Raw genomic sequence first — 19,874 nt, 5'->3', positions numbered from 1 at the left:
TATAAAACAGATCAATGGATGTTTAACGGTTTATTCCATAAATTAGGTCGCATATATAACCACTTAATAAATATAAAATAAATCATTTTTGGAGTTCATACCCAGGGGGAATCTGGTATTAAGTTTCAGAATCCAAAAAGCTTCCAGCATGAAAAGCGTTTTTTGTTTGACACCTCCATGTACAGGATTTAACACTTTTTCAAAAGCAAAAAATCTAAAAGATGCAGAATTTCCATGGTGAAAGTTCACAAAATGTTTGTCAGCACCAGAGTAACAAGTAGCATTTTTGCCAGAAATATTAGAAAGGTGCTCAGCAATTCTTTTTTTTTTGAGTTTTCTAGAAGTACATCCTATATATTGAACATTACATATGTTACAAAAAAATACAATAGATGACACTTTGGGAATTGCAATTAATAAATGAAGAAATCTTTTGAACAAATCCAGGAACTGAGAAAGAGAAAATTTCTTTAGTTTTATCATGGGCAAAGCTTCAAACATTACAGTGGGTATCTGCACATTTGAGGAAACCTTCCACAGACAACCATGATTTTTTGCATGAACGCTCTTGGAACAAACTAGCAGAAAGCACATTGCTGAGACTGGAGCCCCTTTTAGCTTCATAACGGCATCCTTGACTAATAATGGAGCTAAAGCTGCTTTCACACATCCGGTGGTTTTGTTCCGGCGGCGTGCGGTGGAAAGCCGGACCGCCGGATCAGGCCTGCAGCGGTGACACCGGATGCAGATGCGGCGCCTGATCCGGCTTGGAAAGCATTTAAAGGAGCCACACCGGGGACGAGAGAGAGGCGGCGGTATGCGGGGGGGAGAGAGAGAGATTCGCGCGCGCGCTGGGCACTTGTGGGTTAAACCTCACAGTGTCCGCGCATGCGCTGTAGAAAAAGCCATTCCGGTGCTGCAAAAAAAAACGTTGCAGGCAACGTTTTTTGCTGACGCCGGACGGCGCAGTTTTGCCGTTTCCGGCTTAAAACGGAGGTGCCGCATGTCCCTCCGACACGATGCGGCGATCATTAAATTCTATGTGCCAAAACCGGATCCAATTCCGGATCCGGTTTTCACACTTTTCGCCGCATCGTGCCGGATTCAAGAAGTCGGATGTGTGAAAGCAGCCTAAGTTTGTCATCTTGGTTAACAACAGGGAGATATTTCTGACTAATTGCTTTAATTGCATTGAATTGAGGACTATAAGGTGTGGAGAACATAAAGGACAGCTCGCTACCAATGCCAATGACCATAAATGATAAATTCAAATTATTGGTATTCAAGAAAACATGAAAAGAATCTAGAATTTTTTGTGGACCTTTCCAAATAAAGATCAAATCGTCCACATACCTACCGAACCAGTGGATATGGGGAGAAAAATTGTTAATATCTGAAAAAATATATTTTTCTTCTCGCCATGTATAGTATCGCCAGAGAAGGAGAGAATTTTAAGCCCATCGGGGCACCAAGTATTTGCAAAAAAAACTTACTATTAAACATGAAAAAATTATGTTTGAGCAAATATGTAAGTGCATCGATCAAAAGGATTTAAGTTCCACAAAGTAAATAATGAAACAATTTAAATGATGGTTGATAGCTTGTGGTGGAAGGTTGTGGGGGATAGAAGAGTAAAGGTTGACAACGTCGCATGTGAAAAAACAAAAATTGCGTTCAAAGTGCGATTGATTAGTTTTTTTTATCAAGATTTTTTAAGTCTGTTTCAACTAGAGATTGAAATAAATCTAGACAGGGTGCACGTGATTGGAGAGGGTAATATGAAGCGTTTTGGGGACAAAAGATGGTGGCCATGTCTGATAAACTATGTTTGCTCAGTGGATGGTGAGGTCCATTATGGGAAGAACATCAGATGGCAGAAGCAGTGTGATGCTCTGGGCAGTGTTCTGCTTGGAAATCTTGGGCTCTGGCATTCATTGGATGCATAGTTATATAGGTTGAAAAAAGACTTGGGTCCATCATTATAATTATATAATATGCACATACACCTCTGTATATTATTTTTGCTTTATATTTTTGCTACATAATATTCAAAAAAAGGAATCTACTTTTTTATTGTGCGTTTTTTCACTGCAACTGGGGCATTAATAGAACACCCAGTTACAGAGGAAAATAAATCACTTGTGACATAAACCACTGGAAGAGCTGATCTGGTTCTGTCAGGATGCAGCAGCTGTGCTGTACTGGGCAAACTCCAGGTGATCATGTGATCGATGGTCCAATAGAAATGGCATATGCCAATGCTAACCTATTGTTACATGCTGTGTTATATTGGCACTAGCTATTGAACTCATTCTGCTCCCTGGTGGTGAGCATTTTTTTGGGTACATTTATACAGTGTCTTCAATAAAATGGCACTGGAGATCACAGTATACGCATGTGCTGACTCCAGTGCCATTCTATTGAAGTAATGTACTACAACGTCAACGTAGCAGTGCACTTGAGCTGGGCCATGTAATGGCAATGACCGACCCGTGTGCACTTCTATGTTGGAATTGTAGTAGAATTCTTCAATAAAATGGTTCCGGAGTCAGCGCATGCGCATACCACAATCTCCAGTGCCATTTTATTAAAGTAATGTAATACAAAGTCAACATAAGTGCACACTTGCTGGCCATAGGCATAAAGGCGATGGACGGCGCATGTGCACTGATATGTTAACGTTGTAGTGCAACTCTTCAATAAAATGGTGCCGGCGTGAGCGCATGCACATCCCATGATACCTGGTGCCATTTTTGTGAAGACACTGTGTCTGATTATTTGCATACACAGTGTCTTCAATCAAATGGCTCGGTAGTGTGGTATGCGCATGTGCCAACTCCGATGCCACACTGCGCAGGCGCCGGCCATCCCGGCTTCGGTCAGAAGGATGCATCCACAATTATATATAAGATTATGGGAAGAGAGATGCAAAGATAAGCAAGTGATAATTGCAGACCGGTAAGATTTAGTAGTTTATGGCACAAAAAATTAGAAATTTCTAAGCTTCTCTTTGTGATACTTTTCTTTGGCAGCATGTGGGGTCACTTGTCACAAGCACTGTAAGGATCGACTCTCTGTAGAGTGCAAGAAAAGATCGAAAAGTTTCAGCGAGAAGCGGGAAAGCTCTCACCAAGGACTGCATTTTTCCTTCACTCTTCCAAGATCATTTAAGAGATCCACATTGCCACCAGGTATTTCATCATACTTAGCCCATATAATTTATTTCCTCTGTTATTTCCACATTTAGGCTAGTTTCACATTAGCGTATGGCCAAGCTGTGGAGGGATGCAGACTTCCTCCGTGAAGCTCCGCCCACAGCAGCACCTCCTCCGGTCAGCTCCGCCTACGTCGGCATGCGGCCTGCATACCCTATCTTTAATGTTAGGTACGCAGGCCATACTGATGTATGCGGATGCCTCTGCATGCGTCGTTTTGACGGTGCGGCGACCGCACCAAAATGCAACCCGTTGCATTCGCCGCGGTTCGCCGCACTGTCAAAACGACGCATGAAGAGGCATACGCATACATCAGTATGGCCTGGGTACCTAATGTTAAAGATAGGGTACGCAGGCCGCATGCCGACGTAGGCGGAGCTGACCGGAGGTGCGGCCATGGGTGGAGCTTCACGGAGGAGCTACGCGGACCTCCACAACTCGGCCATATGCTAGTGTGAAACTAGTCTTACACGGTGTGTGTTACTAATCTCTAGCTTGTAGGCTGTTATTCACACTGAGTTTTTAAACATGGGTTTTAAAACACATCAACTTCAAAATCCACATAAAAAACTCCAATGCGCTTTCATAGGTGTATCAGTGTGGGTTTTGCAATGGACTCGGCTCCAAAATCCACATCAAAAACTTCTCCAAATACTTGAATAAGCAAACTATCGATTTGAAGAAGGCCGTTTTCTTTCATGCTTTTTTCACATGGAAAAAGAAGATATATGGTATGTAAATTCTTAATGCTTTCCAGCTTGAAAAAAATCTTCAAAATTGCATATTGAATTAATAAAAACGCCCTATGTACAAAAAAAGTGTTAAAAAAACAAACCTGTAAAAAATACGTAGAACCTTTTTTTAACTTAAATGTTTGTATTTTGTGCTAAAAATAATTTTTCCAATTGGGTTTTAGGAAAAATTATGTTCCGTTTGCCCATAACCTGCTTATTCTTGGCTGAAGAACGAGTTATTTGAGAGTTTGTCAGTGAGCTCCTTCAATAGAGCTGGATACTCTGTTATTTACACTCTGAACTGATTAATATCCACGGATCACAGTAGACTATTGAGTTACAAGAGTTAGGTCGGATTCACACGTCTGCAGTTTACAGTTCCCTGAAGCTGCTTGATACTATTCCAGGTGTATAATTGTAGCGGGCGACAGCCACAGACAGGAGCCATGGATCATTACAGGCTCACTCCTGGGCTCCTGTCGGTGTGAATGCACAGGAATGCAGATTGAGATCAGGCTGCGCTAAGGTTGTAAAATAAGTAGGTGTGAGGGTGCATTGAACTGTATGTAGAAGCCAAGGGTGCATGAAGCGCCTGTACTTAATTTGAACAGTCATTCTGTGTAGACAGACTTTATGATGTACAAAATATGTAAAATTTCCTTTTTCATCATTTTAGCGCTCATAAAAAGGATTATGCAATGTTTTACTCTAAAGAGACTCAAAAAACCCAAAAGAGTAAAAAAAAAAGGATCTTTCAATTTCTGCTAAATCAAACGTTATGCGCCATTTTAATGAATCTGGAATAAAGTCCACTAACGAAAACAGAAAAATAAGACGGAAAAATGACTCATGAACAATTTAATTGATAAATCAAGGTAGTTTTTGCCAATAAAGGAGACGTCCTTCCTTTATATTTCCCATTCCTCCGGACTCCACTCCTGGCTTTCGTTCAAAAAACTGCATAAAAAACGTCACTTTTAATTTCTGCCTTTTGCAGTGAATAAGCTTTATTCACATAAAACTAGAAAACCCCTTTCACCTTGTTAACCTTGACTGTGGCATCATCTATTATTGTCCCTCGGTATACGCTCATTATATAAGATGGAATCCGGAGCCGCTAATCACTCAAACATGTTTTTTTTTTGTGGTCTAGAGCTGAAAGAAGAAGATCCGCAGGTGGAGGATGATGGAGTTTTTGATGATCATTTATAACCAGAACAGTGAGTAATACTATTGACAAGGAAATGCAATGATTTGTGCAGTAGATGATTTCAGAGGAATATGCAAAACATCCAGGATTTAATCTCCTATAAAAACAGTCTAAATATGCACTCCATTATATATTATACACATATACACTCGGGAGAGGATTATACTGAAAGGTAAAACCTCTACATACAGTGGATAACACAGGATCCACCATTCACAATAGTTAATATCACAGCTCACCTCCTCCTCCTGTACAATGACTAATAACACCTCTATATACAGTAGATAACACAGGATTGGCCATTCACAATAGGTGATGTCACAGCTCACCTCCTCCTCCTCCTGTACAATGACTGATAACACCTCTATATACAGTAGATAACACAGGATCCACCATACACAATAGTTGATATCACAGCTCACCTCCTCCTCCAGTAGAATGACTAATAACACCTCTATATACAGTAGATAACACAGGATCCACCATTCACAGTAGGTGAGGGCACAGCTCACTTCCTCCTGTACAATGATTGATAACACCTCTATATACAGCAGATAACACAGGATCCACCATTCACAATAGGTGATGTCACAGCTCACCTCCTCCTCCTCCTGTACAATGTCTGATAGCATCTCTATATACAGTAGATAACACAGGATCCACCATTCACAATTGGTGATGGCACAGCTCACCTCCTCCTCCTCCTGTACAATGACTGATAACACCTCTATATACAGTAGATAACACAGGATCCACCAGTCAGAATAGGTGATGTCACAGCTCACCTCTTCCTCCTGTACAATGACTGATAACACCTCTATATACAGTAGATAACACAGGATCCACCATTCACAATAGGTGATGGCACAGATCACCTCCTCCTGTACAATGACTGATAACATCTCTATATACAGTAGATAACACAGGATCCACCATTCACAGTAGGTGATGTCACAGCTCACCTCCTCCTCTTGTACAATGTCTGATAACATCTCTATATACAGTAGATAACACAGGATCCACCATTCACAATAGGTGATGGCACAGCTCACCTCCTCCTCCTCCTGTATAATGACTGATAACACCTCTATATACAGTAGATAACACAGGATCCACCATTCACAGTAGGTGAGGGCACAGCTCACTTCCTCCTGTACAATGACTGATAACACCTCTATATACAGTAGATAACACAGGATCCACCATTCACAATAGGTGATGGCACAGCTCACCTCCTCCTCCTCCTGTACAATGACTGGTAACACCTCTATATACAGTAGATCACACTGGATCCACCATTCACAATAGGTGATAGCAGAGCTCACCTCCTCCTGTACAATGACTGATAGCACCTCTATATGCAGTAGATAACACAGGATCCACCATTCACAATAGATGATGTCACAGCTCACCTCCTCCTCCTGTACAATGTCTGATAACACCTCTATATACAACACAGGATCCACCATTCACCATAGGTGATATCACAGCTCACCTCCTTCTCCTGTACAATGACTGATAACACCTCTATATACAGTAGATAACACAGGATCCACCATTCACAGTAGGTGATGGCACAGCTCACCTTCTCTTTACAATGTCGTTTGCCTTGATGAGACCATGCGCATTAAATACTGTAAGGGCTCCTTCAGACGTCTGTGATAATCGGTCCAACGTTGGATTTACTTCTATATATACTTCTATGAAGTTGTCACACTCGGGTCAGGAAATGTGCGGCCAGTCCGTGTATTCCGATCCAACGTTGGACCGATTATCGTGGACGTCTCTAGAAGCCCTAATAAAATCCAGTCTTGTCTGAGACAGATTTTAATTTTTTTTTTATATATTATAAAGAGTGATATAAAAATATAAAAAAATACATTTAACATTAAAACCCCTTCTTTAACACCGTCCCAACTGGGTAGTTTTATGTTGTTTTTTTTCTTGCTCTTCTTCCAAGAGCCATCTTTTTCTTATTTTTCTATAATAAATAGCCGTATGATGGCTTGTTTTATTTTTTGGCTGGAGGAGTTGTAGTTTTGAATTACACCATTTATTTTTATCATTCATTATACTGGAAAATAAGAAAAAATTCCAACTTTGGTGAAATTGAAATAAAAAACATAACATAACGCAATTGCATTCCATACTTTATTTTATTGTTTTTTTTTATTCTTTATTGCTAATAGGGGAGAAGAGAGGTGATTAAAATTTATATATTTTTATTTTTTGTTTTAAATTAACTTTGCTTTTTAGTCCTCTTAATGGACTTGAAGCTGCTATTGTTCATTGAATATACTAAAATAACACAGTATTGCTGGTCTTCTATGAAGCTTAGAAGCTTCTCCCATGGAGCGCAGACTTGGGCTGGTTTCAGATTTGCGTTCAGGAGGGCTGCGGATGGCAGCATACTTCCTCCTTTCTTCCTCCGTGAAGCTCCGCAGCCCTCCTGAACACAAATCTGAACCTAGCCTAAGATAGCAGATATGAGAGCCTTCAGCAAGCCCCTGGCTGCCATGATATCTCATTGGTGGCCCCACATTCTCATCTCGAGGTACTAATGGAGGCCAGATCATGAGCTCATCGGTGATCGTGACCATGGAAGCACATTTAGGCCACACAAGCTACTTACATTAACATGACCAACATACGGCCTGGTGTTGAAAATCGGCTCCTGGGATGCGTTCGTGTTCCCTCGTGAAGGCCTCTTCATGGTGTTGTCCACATGGTCTCCATATTAAAGTCTGGCTATTTCTGCATCCATGCTGGACTCATTGCTGAAGAGGATAGACCTCCATTGCCTCCTTGATGGCCTTTGAGATCCGTGGTGTGAGGTCAATGGAAAACTTGTAGCTGGGGAGATATTTTGACAATATTTTTTTTGTACATTTTTTCAAAAATTGCACACCATTAACATGTCTAGAAATCCGATCTGATCCGATATTGTTTTCGTTGAGGGCCGAGCACCTGTACAGCACTGAGTAGTTTTGAAGCTTCAGCTGTACCTATAATGCTTCACCACAGAAGCATCTCTCCAGGAATTCTGACAGGAATGTTACGGTAACACATTAAGTGGGTGAACATGAGCATTTCTGTTACCCAATTATGTGTCTTTGTTACAGATTATAATTAGTATACATAGTTCACTTGTCCCATTCCATTAGATCTGCAACTATCCAACCTCTCTATATCTATGTGATACATTAATATTCCTTGTTTTATATTTTAGGTGGCTAAATTTTTTAGTTGAACGCTCATCCAAGTCATTGCAACTAAATTTTTACTAAGAACGATCTTGAGAAGCACTGATGTCTTATCTGCTCATTGCACAACTCTCCCAATGTCATTGGTCGATGAAACGTCACAACTCTACCAATGGTATCTCAAGATGAAACGTAATGACTATCCTAGTGTCATTGCTTTGCTAGAGGAAACGTCACAACTCTCCCAATATTTTCACCAAATAGAATGTCACAACTCTCCCAATGTCATCGGAAGATGAAATGTCACAACTCCACCAATGCCATCGCAAGATGTAACGGTCACAACTCTCCTAATGTAATCGGAAGACGAAACGTCACAGCTCTCATTGTCATCAGAAGATGAAATGTCACAACTCCACCAATGTCATTACTAGAGGAAATGTCACAAATCATGTCCTTGCAAGACGAAACAACACAACTCACCCAATGGCATCGCTAGATGAAACATCACAACTCCCCAAGTGTTATCACAAGATGAAACTTCACAACTCCCCGAATGCCATTGCTAAAAGAAATATCACAACTCTTCCAATGTCATCGGAAAATGAGATGTTACAACTTTCCCAATGTCCTCACAAGATGAAACGTCACAACTCTCCCGATGTCATCACAAGATGAAATGTCACAACTCCACCAATGTCATTGCTACAGTAGACGAACATCACAACTCTCCCGATGTCATCGAAAGATGAAATGTCACAACTCCACCAATGTCATTGCTACAGTAGACGAACATCACAACTCTCCCGATGTCATCGAAAGATGAAATGTCACAACTCCACCAATGTCATTGCTACAGTAGACGAACATCACAACTCTCCCGATGTCATCGCAAGATGAAATGTCACAACTCCACCAATGTCATTGCTACAGTAGACAAACGTCACAACTCTCCTGATGTCATCGCAAGATGAAATGTCACAACTCCACCAATGTCATTGCTACAGTAGACGAACGTCACAACTCTCCCGATGTCATCGCAAGATGAAATGTCACAACTCCACCAATGTCATTGCTACAGTAGACGAACATCACAACTCTCCCGATGTCATCGCAAGATGAAAAGTCACAACTCCACCAATGTCATTGCTACAGTAGACGAATGTCACAACTCTCCCGATGTCATCACAAGATGAAAAGTCACAACTCCACCAATGTCATTGCTACAGTAGACGAATGTCACAACTCTCCCGATGTCATCGCAAGATGAAAAGTCACAACTCCACCAATGTCATTGCTACAGTAGACGAATGTCCCAACTCTCCCGATGTCATCACAAGATGAAAAGTCACAACTTCACCAATGTCATTGCTACAGTAGACGAATGTCACAACTCTCCCGATGTCATCGCAAGATGAAATGTCACAACTCCACCAATGTCATTGCTACAGTAGACGAACATCACAACTCTCCCGATGTCATCGCAAGATGAAATGTCACAACTCCACCAATGTCATTGCTACAGTAGACGAACGTCACAACTCTCCCGATGTCATCGCAAGATGAAAAGTCACAACTCCACCAATGTCATTGCTACAGTAGACGAACGTCACAACTCTCCCGATGTCATCGCAAGATGAAAAGTCATAACTCCACCAATGTCATTGCTACAGTAGACGAACGTCACAACTCTCCCAATGTTTTCTGATTTAACAAAGGACAGAAGACTCCAATGACACTCAGAGTATTTCAGATGGAAGTTAGATAAAACCTGTATAAATAGGAAATGAGATGTTATTGACAAATCCTCATATAATAAATGTACAGATCGGCTTTGTCTCAGTCATTTATTCCACCTAGAATTATAAGTATACGCTACAAAACATCAGAGCCCAATCTCGGGTTTCTGTTCACTGCTGATATTAATATATTACTTTTCATTTTATGATTGTCTGATCTTATACAAACCACTAATGAAATGATTGAAACATAAAAAAAAAATAAAGACAGGGACGGATGAAAATGAACAGAGCAGAAAATTTGTCTTTAGAAATATGTGATTATATGGTATTAACTGCCAATAATAGAAAGCCCAAATGCAGCTTTATTAAACCTTAATAGTATTTTCAGTAAAATTTTATTAAGTAGATTCTTCAGTGACACTTCAATTATGTGATTGCCCCAATCTTAAAAAATAAATAAATAATAATAAATAATAAAATCAAGTTTTAGTAATTTTTTCCCATTCTGTTTCTAGTTTTTTATTCTAAAGATCAGCCCAAGACCATAACCTTAAAGAAGTTGTCTGGCCTTAGACTGCTAGTTTGAAGTCACTCCATGTGACTGCAGACTTGTGAATCCTCACATTGCGCAGAGAGCGCTTTGAGGATTCTCTGGTGCTGATACACCTGGGTGTGGGCAGTAATGTGACTGCAAGTATGTTATTTGCTTACATGACGTCATGGGCCAACCAAATGGGAGCGGCCTCACTCAATACAAGTGTAAAGAGAGAGGCCATTCTAGTTGAACTGAGGCTAGAAGTATGCAAATCACTCTGGTGCAGCTCCCGGCTCTGGCACCAGAGAATCCTCACGCTATGTGAGGATTCACAAGTCTACAGTCACATAGGGTGACTGCAAACTTGTAGCGTAAGGCCGGACAAGCCCTTTTACCTTCTATTATGCCCATGTTCATACCTTGCAAATGTATTGGAATCCATTTTGGCAACCATTTTAGGAGCAGGTACTAACTTCTTGCAGGTCTTAGATTGGCCATACATATTAGACTTATGTTGGCCAAATTCACCACTATCGACGAGTTCCGCCAATGATCTAATGTGTATGGGAGCGACGGCCAAATGGTCTTTGGGAGTGATGTCATTAGGGCATGTCTGATTTCGGTCAAAGGCTTTCTCATACAGAACTCAGGAGCACGCTGCTGAACGAGACCTCCTGCGTATGGAAGAATTGGCTGAGATGGCTGTCAGCCAAATGATCTTTTGTACAACAGCCATCTGTGTATGGCTGGCACCCTCTTGAGTTCCACATAATGTAAAGTTTTGGTAATTACTTTTTTAATTGTTATCTCAGTAGGGAGGTTTAAAATATATGGATATCTGGTGACTCAAAATAATTTTTGCAATTGGGTTTCATTAAATACCATCCAAGCCTTTTGTACACTGATTAGACAAAACCCTGAGTGCTGGTGTTATTAGGCTGGGAGGGGGCAAATATACATGGTGCATTCCCAATGTATTAATATCAGCCTGCAGCTGTCTGCTTTGCCTTAACTAGTTATTAAAAATAGAGGGGGAGCGTACATCATTTATTTTACGGTCCATCCTATTTTTAATAACCAGCTAAGGGAAATCTGACACCTATGGGCTGATATTAAAATCTGTGCAGCTCCTTGGATTAGCCCTTTCCCAGTCTAAAAATTCCAGCCCTCAGCTGTCTGTTTTCCCTTGGCTGGTTTTAAAAAGGAAGGGGACCGCACGTCAGTTTTTTTAAACATTTACAGTATTTATTTTAACTGTCCAGTCACTTGACATACCGTAGCTGTGATGGAGCCAGAAGTGCCCACAGCCTTAAAGCTTGTTGATTGGCTGCACTGCAGACTGTCAACAAGCTTTATTAGACACCTTACCCAAACAGGAAACCAGACATACAGTAAGAAGTCTGGTACCGGACACTAGAAGTCCGATATGAACCGTGAAGTTTACAGTTCAGGTTCGCTCATCCCTAGTAAGTGATTAGCAGTCTTCCTTGTATGAGTGACATTCCTAGCAGATACAAACTAGATATAGGAAAAAACTTTTTTTTACAGTGAGAGTGATCAGTAAGTGGAACAGGCTGACACGAGAGGTGGGGAATTCTCCTTCAATGGAAGTCTCCCAACAGAGGCTGGACAGACATCTGTCTGAGATGGTTTAGTGAGTCCTGCATTGAGCAGGGGGTTGGACCCAATGACCCTGGAGGTCTTTTCCAACTCTAACAATCAATGATTGGAGCTATAGAATCATAGACTAAGCTTTCATAGAAAGAGCAGGGATTGAATAGATAAAATACAAGCTAAACTAGATATTTTCCCACAATCTTGTATATCAATAACTTCAGCTTTTTCTGTACTAAACCGTTTTGTTGGGAGATCAGACACCATGTTCAATATGGTATCTTCTTTTTAAAAATAATTTTCAAGGGTCTTATGGATAGATGAGATAAGCGTGATGCTTCAGACGGATGACTTTGGATCACTGCATGGACATGGTTGACCAGCTGCATCCGGTGATAGGAATGAAGGGAGGGGGTAATAGTTTGGGCTGCCTTCAACTAGTTTGACCTTTTTTCCAGTTGTACTGGAAGACACTCTCTTTGCGACCAGTGGCACTGTATGAAATCAATGACATTTAGGGAGGACATAGTTCCATTGCATATGTCCAATTACCGCATCACTAGGCTACAGCCAGAACAGATTTGAAGAATGACTGATTATCACATCTGGCACCTTTCTCGAGTTGAACCCTTTTCAAGGATGAAATTTACCAAGAGGAAAAATAAATCTACTTTAAATGCCAACAGGTAGGCTCTGGTTACTGGATGGATGGATAGAAAAATAAAAAATAAAAAAGAAAGAATGGCTATAGTAGCAACTCAATATTTGAAAATTTCAAAAATTGTATTTGTTCAACTTACTTTACTTCATATTCACAACTATCAAATGTTTTTATTGGTTAGTAGTAAGTGGAGAATTGAAAATGTTATGAAAATAATATATATCCTGTGCATGATGAGACACATCCAATGAAATCTCATTGTATGAATTATGTGATAAGTCCTGCTTTATGTTGAATAGATCATGAATAGGGATGAGTGGATCCGTGGAAGTTTGGGTTCTCATACTTATGACTGTTGTGTTGAAACTGTTCAACTGTAAAGCGCTGCGGAATATGTTGGCGCTATATAAATAAAGATTATTATTATTATTATTATTATCATACCCTACTCAGACTTTATTCCAAAGTTCAGTTCTGGTAGCAGAACTTTACCCGAACTGCAACCAGATTCCGAATCCTATTAAAAACAATAAGGATCCAAACTTTTGAGTAGGAAAATTCTATCTGTCTCACGGACTTCCCCTGGAATTTCAAACATTGCAATGGACTTCCGGGAGAAGTCTGTGTTTGGCGTTTAGCACCGGACACTAACTGTTCGGTATGGACCCTGAACTTTTACGTCCGGGTTTGCTCATCTCTAAACATGAAGGCACACAGTGCTTCATTACACTTATGAAAACTCTTTGTATTCATTTTTGATCAGACTTTATTTTTATATAATTCTACAAAATATGAATTATCTTGTTATTTACATCTATTACAGCTTTAGCACCCCGGACCACCCCATTAAAGCTTCTGACATATCACTAATAAATTTAATAATTAACTTGGAGTGTTAGGCTAAGTTCACACGTAGCGGAACTCTCGTGGAAATTACCGCGAGAATTCCGGAATTCCATTCCGCGGGAAAATCGCATTTTAAATTCCCGCGATTTTTCCACGGAAAAACTAGCATTTTGCAAGCGTAATTAGCTTGCAAAATGCTAGCGTTTTCCAAGCGATCTGTAGCATCGCTTGGAGAACTGATTGACAGGTTGGTCACACTCGTCAAACACAGTGTTTGACAAGTGTGACCAACTTTTTACTACTGAGGCCGCCTATGCAGCATCAGTAGTAAAAGATAAAATGTAAAAAAAAATAAAAAATGGTGTTTATTCTTACCTTCCGACGTCCCGCGCAGCCGTTCTCAGTAATTCTTTGCGAAAATGCCCGCGATGTCTCGCGGTGATTCGCGATGACGTCGCGCGAATGACCGCGAGACTTCGCGATCCCGCGAGAACGGATGCCATCGCGGGCATTTTCGCAAAGGATTACTGGGAACGAGAGCGTGGAGAGAGGCGGGAATGCTGCGCGGGACGCCGGAAGGTAAGAATAACAATATTTTTTATTTTAAATTCTATTTTTTACAGGGATATGGTACCCAAAGCCCGGAGGACAGTCTCCTCTCCTCCTGACAAGTGGGTACCATCCGCAATTGTTCTGCTTACTTTTCGCATGGTGTGCACAGCCACATGCGGGAAGTAAGCGGAACAATGCAATCCTATGGGTGCGGGATCGCCACGATTCCGCAAATTAATGAGCATGCTGCGGTTTTTACCGCAAAGCGATTCCGCCGCGGTAAAAACCGCAGCATTGCGGAATCCCATAGGAATGCATGGGATGCTTATTTTTCGCATTTTCGCTGCAAAATCGCATGGTTAAAACCGCCGCGGAAACGCGAAAAAAATGCAACGTGTGAACTCAGCCTACGCAGCTACCCATTATGGCTCAGTTTTTCTCAGACAAGTGCTACCCTTGTTTTAGCGCTCGTACCTATGATAGTCTGTGGGGTAGTTCACATATCTGATTTTTTTTCCATGGACCGAGTTGACTGGGCAAAAGCACAGAGACTTGTTCAATATTGATCCAATGTCTGATCGAAATGGCCAATACCAGTCTTTAGACCCATGAAAAAAAATTGGGCAGTCCTTGGTTTTAATGGATTGTGAGAGAGGAGAAGCTTGGGAAACCTCCATTAGTTTGTTTTTTTTCATCTGATGAGTCTATGATCAAACTTTAAGGGCAGGTGCAGACGACCGGTTTCTTCACATCCGAGAAAATTGGTCCGATTATGCTAATTTCATTGTCATCAGAGACTTATTAGAGTTTGATCAAAGTGTGATCCGATTTTCTCGGAGGCGGAGAGACAAAAAAAAAAGTTTCTCCACCTTTTCTATAATGTCAGTCTGTGATTATCGGACCCGCCCGGATGTCATCCAAGTGCGGTCTGATTTTTTTCCACGGACCCATAGAGTAGTATAGGTGAGTGCCATCCGATTCTCAGAGGTAAATCGTCCATGCTGCAATCTTTTTTTCGGACCGAATGAGGAAAATATTTTACATTTGCATGGCCCTATAGAATAACGTACTACTCGTCTAAATTATATGGTCATCTGGCCAACCCCTCATGGTAATATCTGACACTGACCGAACTATGATGGCACTCTGATCAAAAATACCGATGAAGCTTGGAACGTTTTTTTTTGCATAAGAGAAAAACCACTGACGTGTGAATGAGCCCTTAGAATGGCACAAAAAATATATATGCCCCTTCTAAAATGAAATAAATGATAGGATTTCAATTCATGCTTCATAATCAAATTTAGTATAGATGATAATGTAACGGTATGTGGAAATTAAGAATTATTTCAGTCTAATATTACTTTAAAGTGAAGAATTATCACTTTAATTGAAACGCTACCCTATAGTCTGTTAACATTGAGTGAAGCAGCTTCTGGGAATTTGATTTCCCCAGCCTGCTCTTTCCAGTTACCTAAATTGCCTTGTTACCAGATTGTTTAGCAATCTAAGACATCCTCCTGTTTCTCACCCTTTACACTCTGATTGACTTTCCTATTTAGATCCTTAGGTCGTAGAACTCAGAATAGTCAGCAGTTGGCAGCAGGTGCGCTGCCGAGGATGTTGGGCATGGTTGGTGTGATGAAATATATGATGAGTACATCGCCATAGCAAAGGGACAATACCAGGAGTCAGTCAAAAGTACCAGATGGGGCCACCGATATAACCAGATGTAACGGTAGATTTCCTTTGCTGGGGAAAAGTAGGAAACTATTTTATAAAAGATTTTGTGGTGGATGTTGTGACGCTAGTCACTTCTCACAGCCAAGCCGTGAGTCGGAGTGGTCAAGAAGTCCAAGGTCAGAAGCCAGGAGGGTATGTCAAACAGAAGGAAGAGACAAAAGTCTAGTCAAGTAACGTTCTGAGGTCAGAGTACCGGGAGGTTAACAGATCAGAACTGAAGAGGTTAATGAAGTCCAAAGTCAGGCAACATATTAAGCAAACAGAACGCAAGGCACAGGAGAGCACAAAGCACAAACCTCACAAGATGAATGTATGTCTAGAAGTGGTCTGGGAGAAGCTGCTCAGTTAAGTAGGCATGGCCATTACCCAGGATAGTGAACACCTGAGACAGCCAACGCCTCATAGCGAAAGATTGGCTAGTCAAGCTGTCAATAAACACACTGACAGCTCAGCACGCCCCTGAACCAGACTGGATGATCATGCTGTCCATCAAAGTACTGACAGATTCAGCACGTCCCTGTACCGGATTGGATCGCCGAGCTGTCAGTAACTGCATCCCAGACACCCTGAGGGGTGGAACCGTGACAGATGTATTGTTAAAAGAAAACCATTAAGCGTTCTTCTAAACAAAGCATTCCGGTAACACAAGAAGGTAACGCCGTCACTTAAAGATAATCTATCACTAAATCAGAAGCGTCCAGTTCTTGCCCTTATTTTATTCCCACTGCTCTGCTGAGTAATCCAATTTTTTTTCATCTAATCCACGATACAGTTGCAGAGATATGGACCTTTTTTATTTAGTGCTGATTTTTATGATCCTCACTAATGGAGTGTGGCTTACAGGGTAATAATCCAGAGGAGCGTAAAGACACGCCCCCAAGGAATCCCTTTTGGCAAAAAAACATAAAAATTAGCCTAATACGAGACACGATATGACCCTAACGGGTCTCTTGCAAAGAGTCACATCATTGCTCATATCAATATCTTTCAACTAATGTAAGTAAATTGGCTGGGCCACTAAAAAAATAATTGCAGAAATTAGAGACTGCCAGTACCCCTATTATGTTTGGAGGTCGGGCAGATTGGACATACTAAATCTAAGTACCGTACTTGACCCTGCTAATAAAAAGCGAGAACTATACTTTCCGAGAATCACATTTTTTTTTTCATAGGATTCATAACCAGAGAGGAATGGAATAAAAATAAAACCTTTGGGCAGGTATGTCATATTGAAAGGGTTTATACACCCTATAAGTACAAGGTCGAATGTTGCTGTGATTTAAGCTGTTGCTCTGTGGAAGCTATCAGGGGATCAATATTTATAACAGAGAAATGTTCTAGAGATTGTAATACCAAGGTATTTGAATTGATTGATTATATCTGTGTAGGAACTTCCAATGGTCGTGAGCAGGAATAATTTGGCAAACGTGGAATGAGAACAGATGTGTTCCAGTTTACCTTAGGAACAGATAATGACCCAATTCTCTTTAACAAGCCTAGAACGGAAGCCAAGAAAGGACCGTCATCAGCCAGGTAGACCAAACTCAGATATTTTCTGTTGTAGGGCCATGGAACAATGCCTTTATTATCTTGAGCTTGGAGATAGAGCCAATGCCATTGGTTCGATGACCATAGCAAAAAGAATAGGGGTCAATGGGCACCCCTGTCATATTACCCTGCTTAGGGGAAAATGATTCAGATATGCTATATCTGAATTAGTTCATTTCCTGGGTCTAGATGAATCATATATGGTAATAGCTGCACCCATGTACAAAACGTAGGGACAAATGTTAGTTGGGTTAGGTGTGTTTCGAGTTATTACCACAAAACCAAGTGAAAGTTCTTGCATATTTCAAGAGACATTGCGAATCCTGAAGATGGATCATCCATGAATTCTGTCTGAATCAAGTGATTTACAGAAGAAAAATGGGTCTATAGGAATCTGGAGATGAGGAATCCTTCCCAGGCTTCAACAGTATCATCGCAGGAGGTATTTAATTCCATAAGAGGATTTGGATGGTTGGTATTATGAGCCCAGTCTACATGTTTGGCATGCACTGCAGTAGACACTGACAGTGACTCAAGCCATGATGGAGCATACCATGTCATATTTTGGGATTATTCAGGAGGCCTATTACTATCTAACAATGAGTGCCCAATGGTCAGACAGTACCCGGTGTGTATATTTAACATTTAGTATTGATAGAAGCAGATCAGAAGAAGCCAAGGTCAAATGGATTGTAGAAAAAGTCTTTGTGATCAGTTGTGTAATAGGAAAACACCTGTTGGCCTGTGAATTTCCAGCACCATACATTGGTTAGTGTAATGTAAAATGTCTGTAAGGTATGACTTCTAGAATCTTCCCTTCCTCCACACACAGCTATCTGCCTGCAGCTGTGAAACCTGAAACTTCAGTGTAGAATTCTTCTCTCCCCCTTTTTCCTCCCCCTCCCTGCACAGCTAAGTGAAAGGATGTCTTTTGTTCTCAAACATGCGACTTGAATTCAGCTATGGGAAGTATTAAAACAAGTCATATCGTGAAAACCATACACCGCAGAGATATAATAATCACATCTCTGCGTAGGCAACAAAACCAACTTTCTAATCCCTAATTTTCACGGCTCTAAACCCTCCAGAAACTGAGATATGGATTGCTCCCAAATGGAGTGACTTAATTATGGCATGTTTGATGTTTTATTGTATTCGATGAACTACAACAAATGAGACCCTCGATGAGTTTTATACGAGCTTCCCTCGTTAAGATATGGTTATTATAAATTTCTTAGTTAAATGGCAACTTGGAGAAAGGGGGCTGAACTTCCCCAGGCTGCCCCTTTCGTGATGTAACCGACCCTAGGCTATAAGGTACCCCTCCCTTACAGTGCTTCAGTTGAAGCTGAAGTTTGATGCTGAAAAGACGTGCAGATGTCCAGAGATGTGTGACTGCTGCCCCTCCCCGCATGGTCTGCCTAATGCCAACTAAGCACATGTAAGTGTTACTCTTTGTTTTAATCCTTGTTGATTTTTATATATTTGCATTGTACATATTTAATGTCTCAACGTTATAACAAATTTTATCTGTGTAATCACTGCCCACCTTTTGGGAATAAATGATAAAATTATCAGTCTGACTTCATGCTCTAAGAAACACCTTTTTTAGATAATCGCTACTAATTTCGGGGTTTGCCTCAGACCCTCTTAATTAATTCTTTGATTAAGTGAATCGTGGCTGGTGGCAGCGTGGTGTGTTCGGTTGGCTGGGCTAGTTGGCAGTACGGAAGGGTCTTATATGATGAATGAGTGTCAGGATGGCCAAAGCATTGATAATTCCCTTACTGCAGTAGTCTAATTGCCCGTGCACAACAAGCAGCCCATCCGGCGACTAATTATCCTAGGTGCAGTTCCCTGACTGACCTGAGGGTATGGGGGGCGCCGGAGAGATGCGAGTTCCAAAGTGGAACTGAGAAAGTGGGATATACATAAATCCCTGCAGTTCTTTGAAGGTTGTTAGCAGTGGTGGGGCATCCAAAATAACCCCCCTGCGGTAAATTGTTAGAGCGAGATTAGCTTGCTGTATATTTTTGTCACATGGTACCAGCGGTGGGATAACTAAGATAAGCCCACACTGTGCCTGTGATAGCCGTGTTCCAGCAGTGCGTCGCATCCCTCCGTCTGCTGACATACCGGTGTCAGTGGTGAGATCGTGACATATTGGCACAGAGTGCGCGTTCGTCACAGGTGAAGGGCTGCACATAAGGAGTTTAGGTCCACAGATGCAGCATCAAAGCCCCAAAGCAATCCACCGAAGTATTAGGGCTT

At 41.1% G+C, this 19,874-nt stretch overlaps 1 protein-coding gene across 1 annotated transcript in view; it reads left to right on the top strand.

Moving 5' to 3' along the window:
• Window positions 1–10,195, top strand: part of RASGRP2 (RAS guanyl releasing protein 2) — a 169,452-nt gene extending 159,257 nt beyond the window's left edge. Inside the window, exons 15-17 of the mRNA XM_073578445.1 lie at window positions 3,033–3,191; window positions 5,103–5,169; window positions 8,389–10,195. Coding sequence (XP_073434546.1) covers window positions 3,033–3,191; window positions 5,103–5,161 — 218 coding nt within the window. The 3' untranslated portion in view covers window positions 5,162–5,169; window positions 8,389–10,195. The remainder of the gene's footprint in view (window positions 1–3,032; window positions 3,192–5,102; window positions 5,170–8,388) is intronic.
• The last annotated feature ends 9,679 nt before the right edge of the window (window positions 10,196–19,874 follow it).

Source organism: Dendrobates tinctorius, unplaced genomic scaffold (assembly GCF_039654945.1).
Source record: "Dendrobates tinctorius isolate UK_male_01 unplaced genomic scaffold, ASM3965494v1 ptg000059l, whole genome shotgun sequence".
In the NCBI taxonomy this organism is placed as follows: domain Eukaryota; kingdom Metazoa; phylum Chordata; class Amphibia; order Anura; family Dendrobatidae; genus Dendrobates; species Dendrobates tinctorius.
This window is presented reverse-complemented; position numbering and strand designations above follow the sequence as displayed.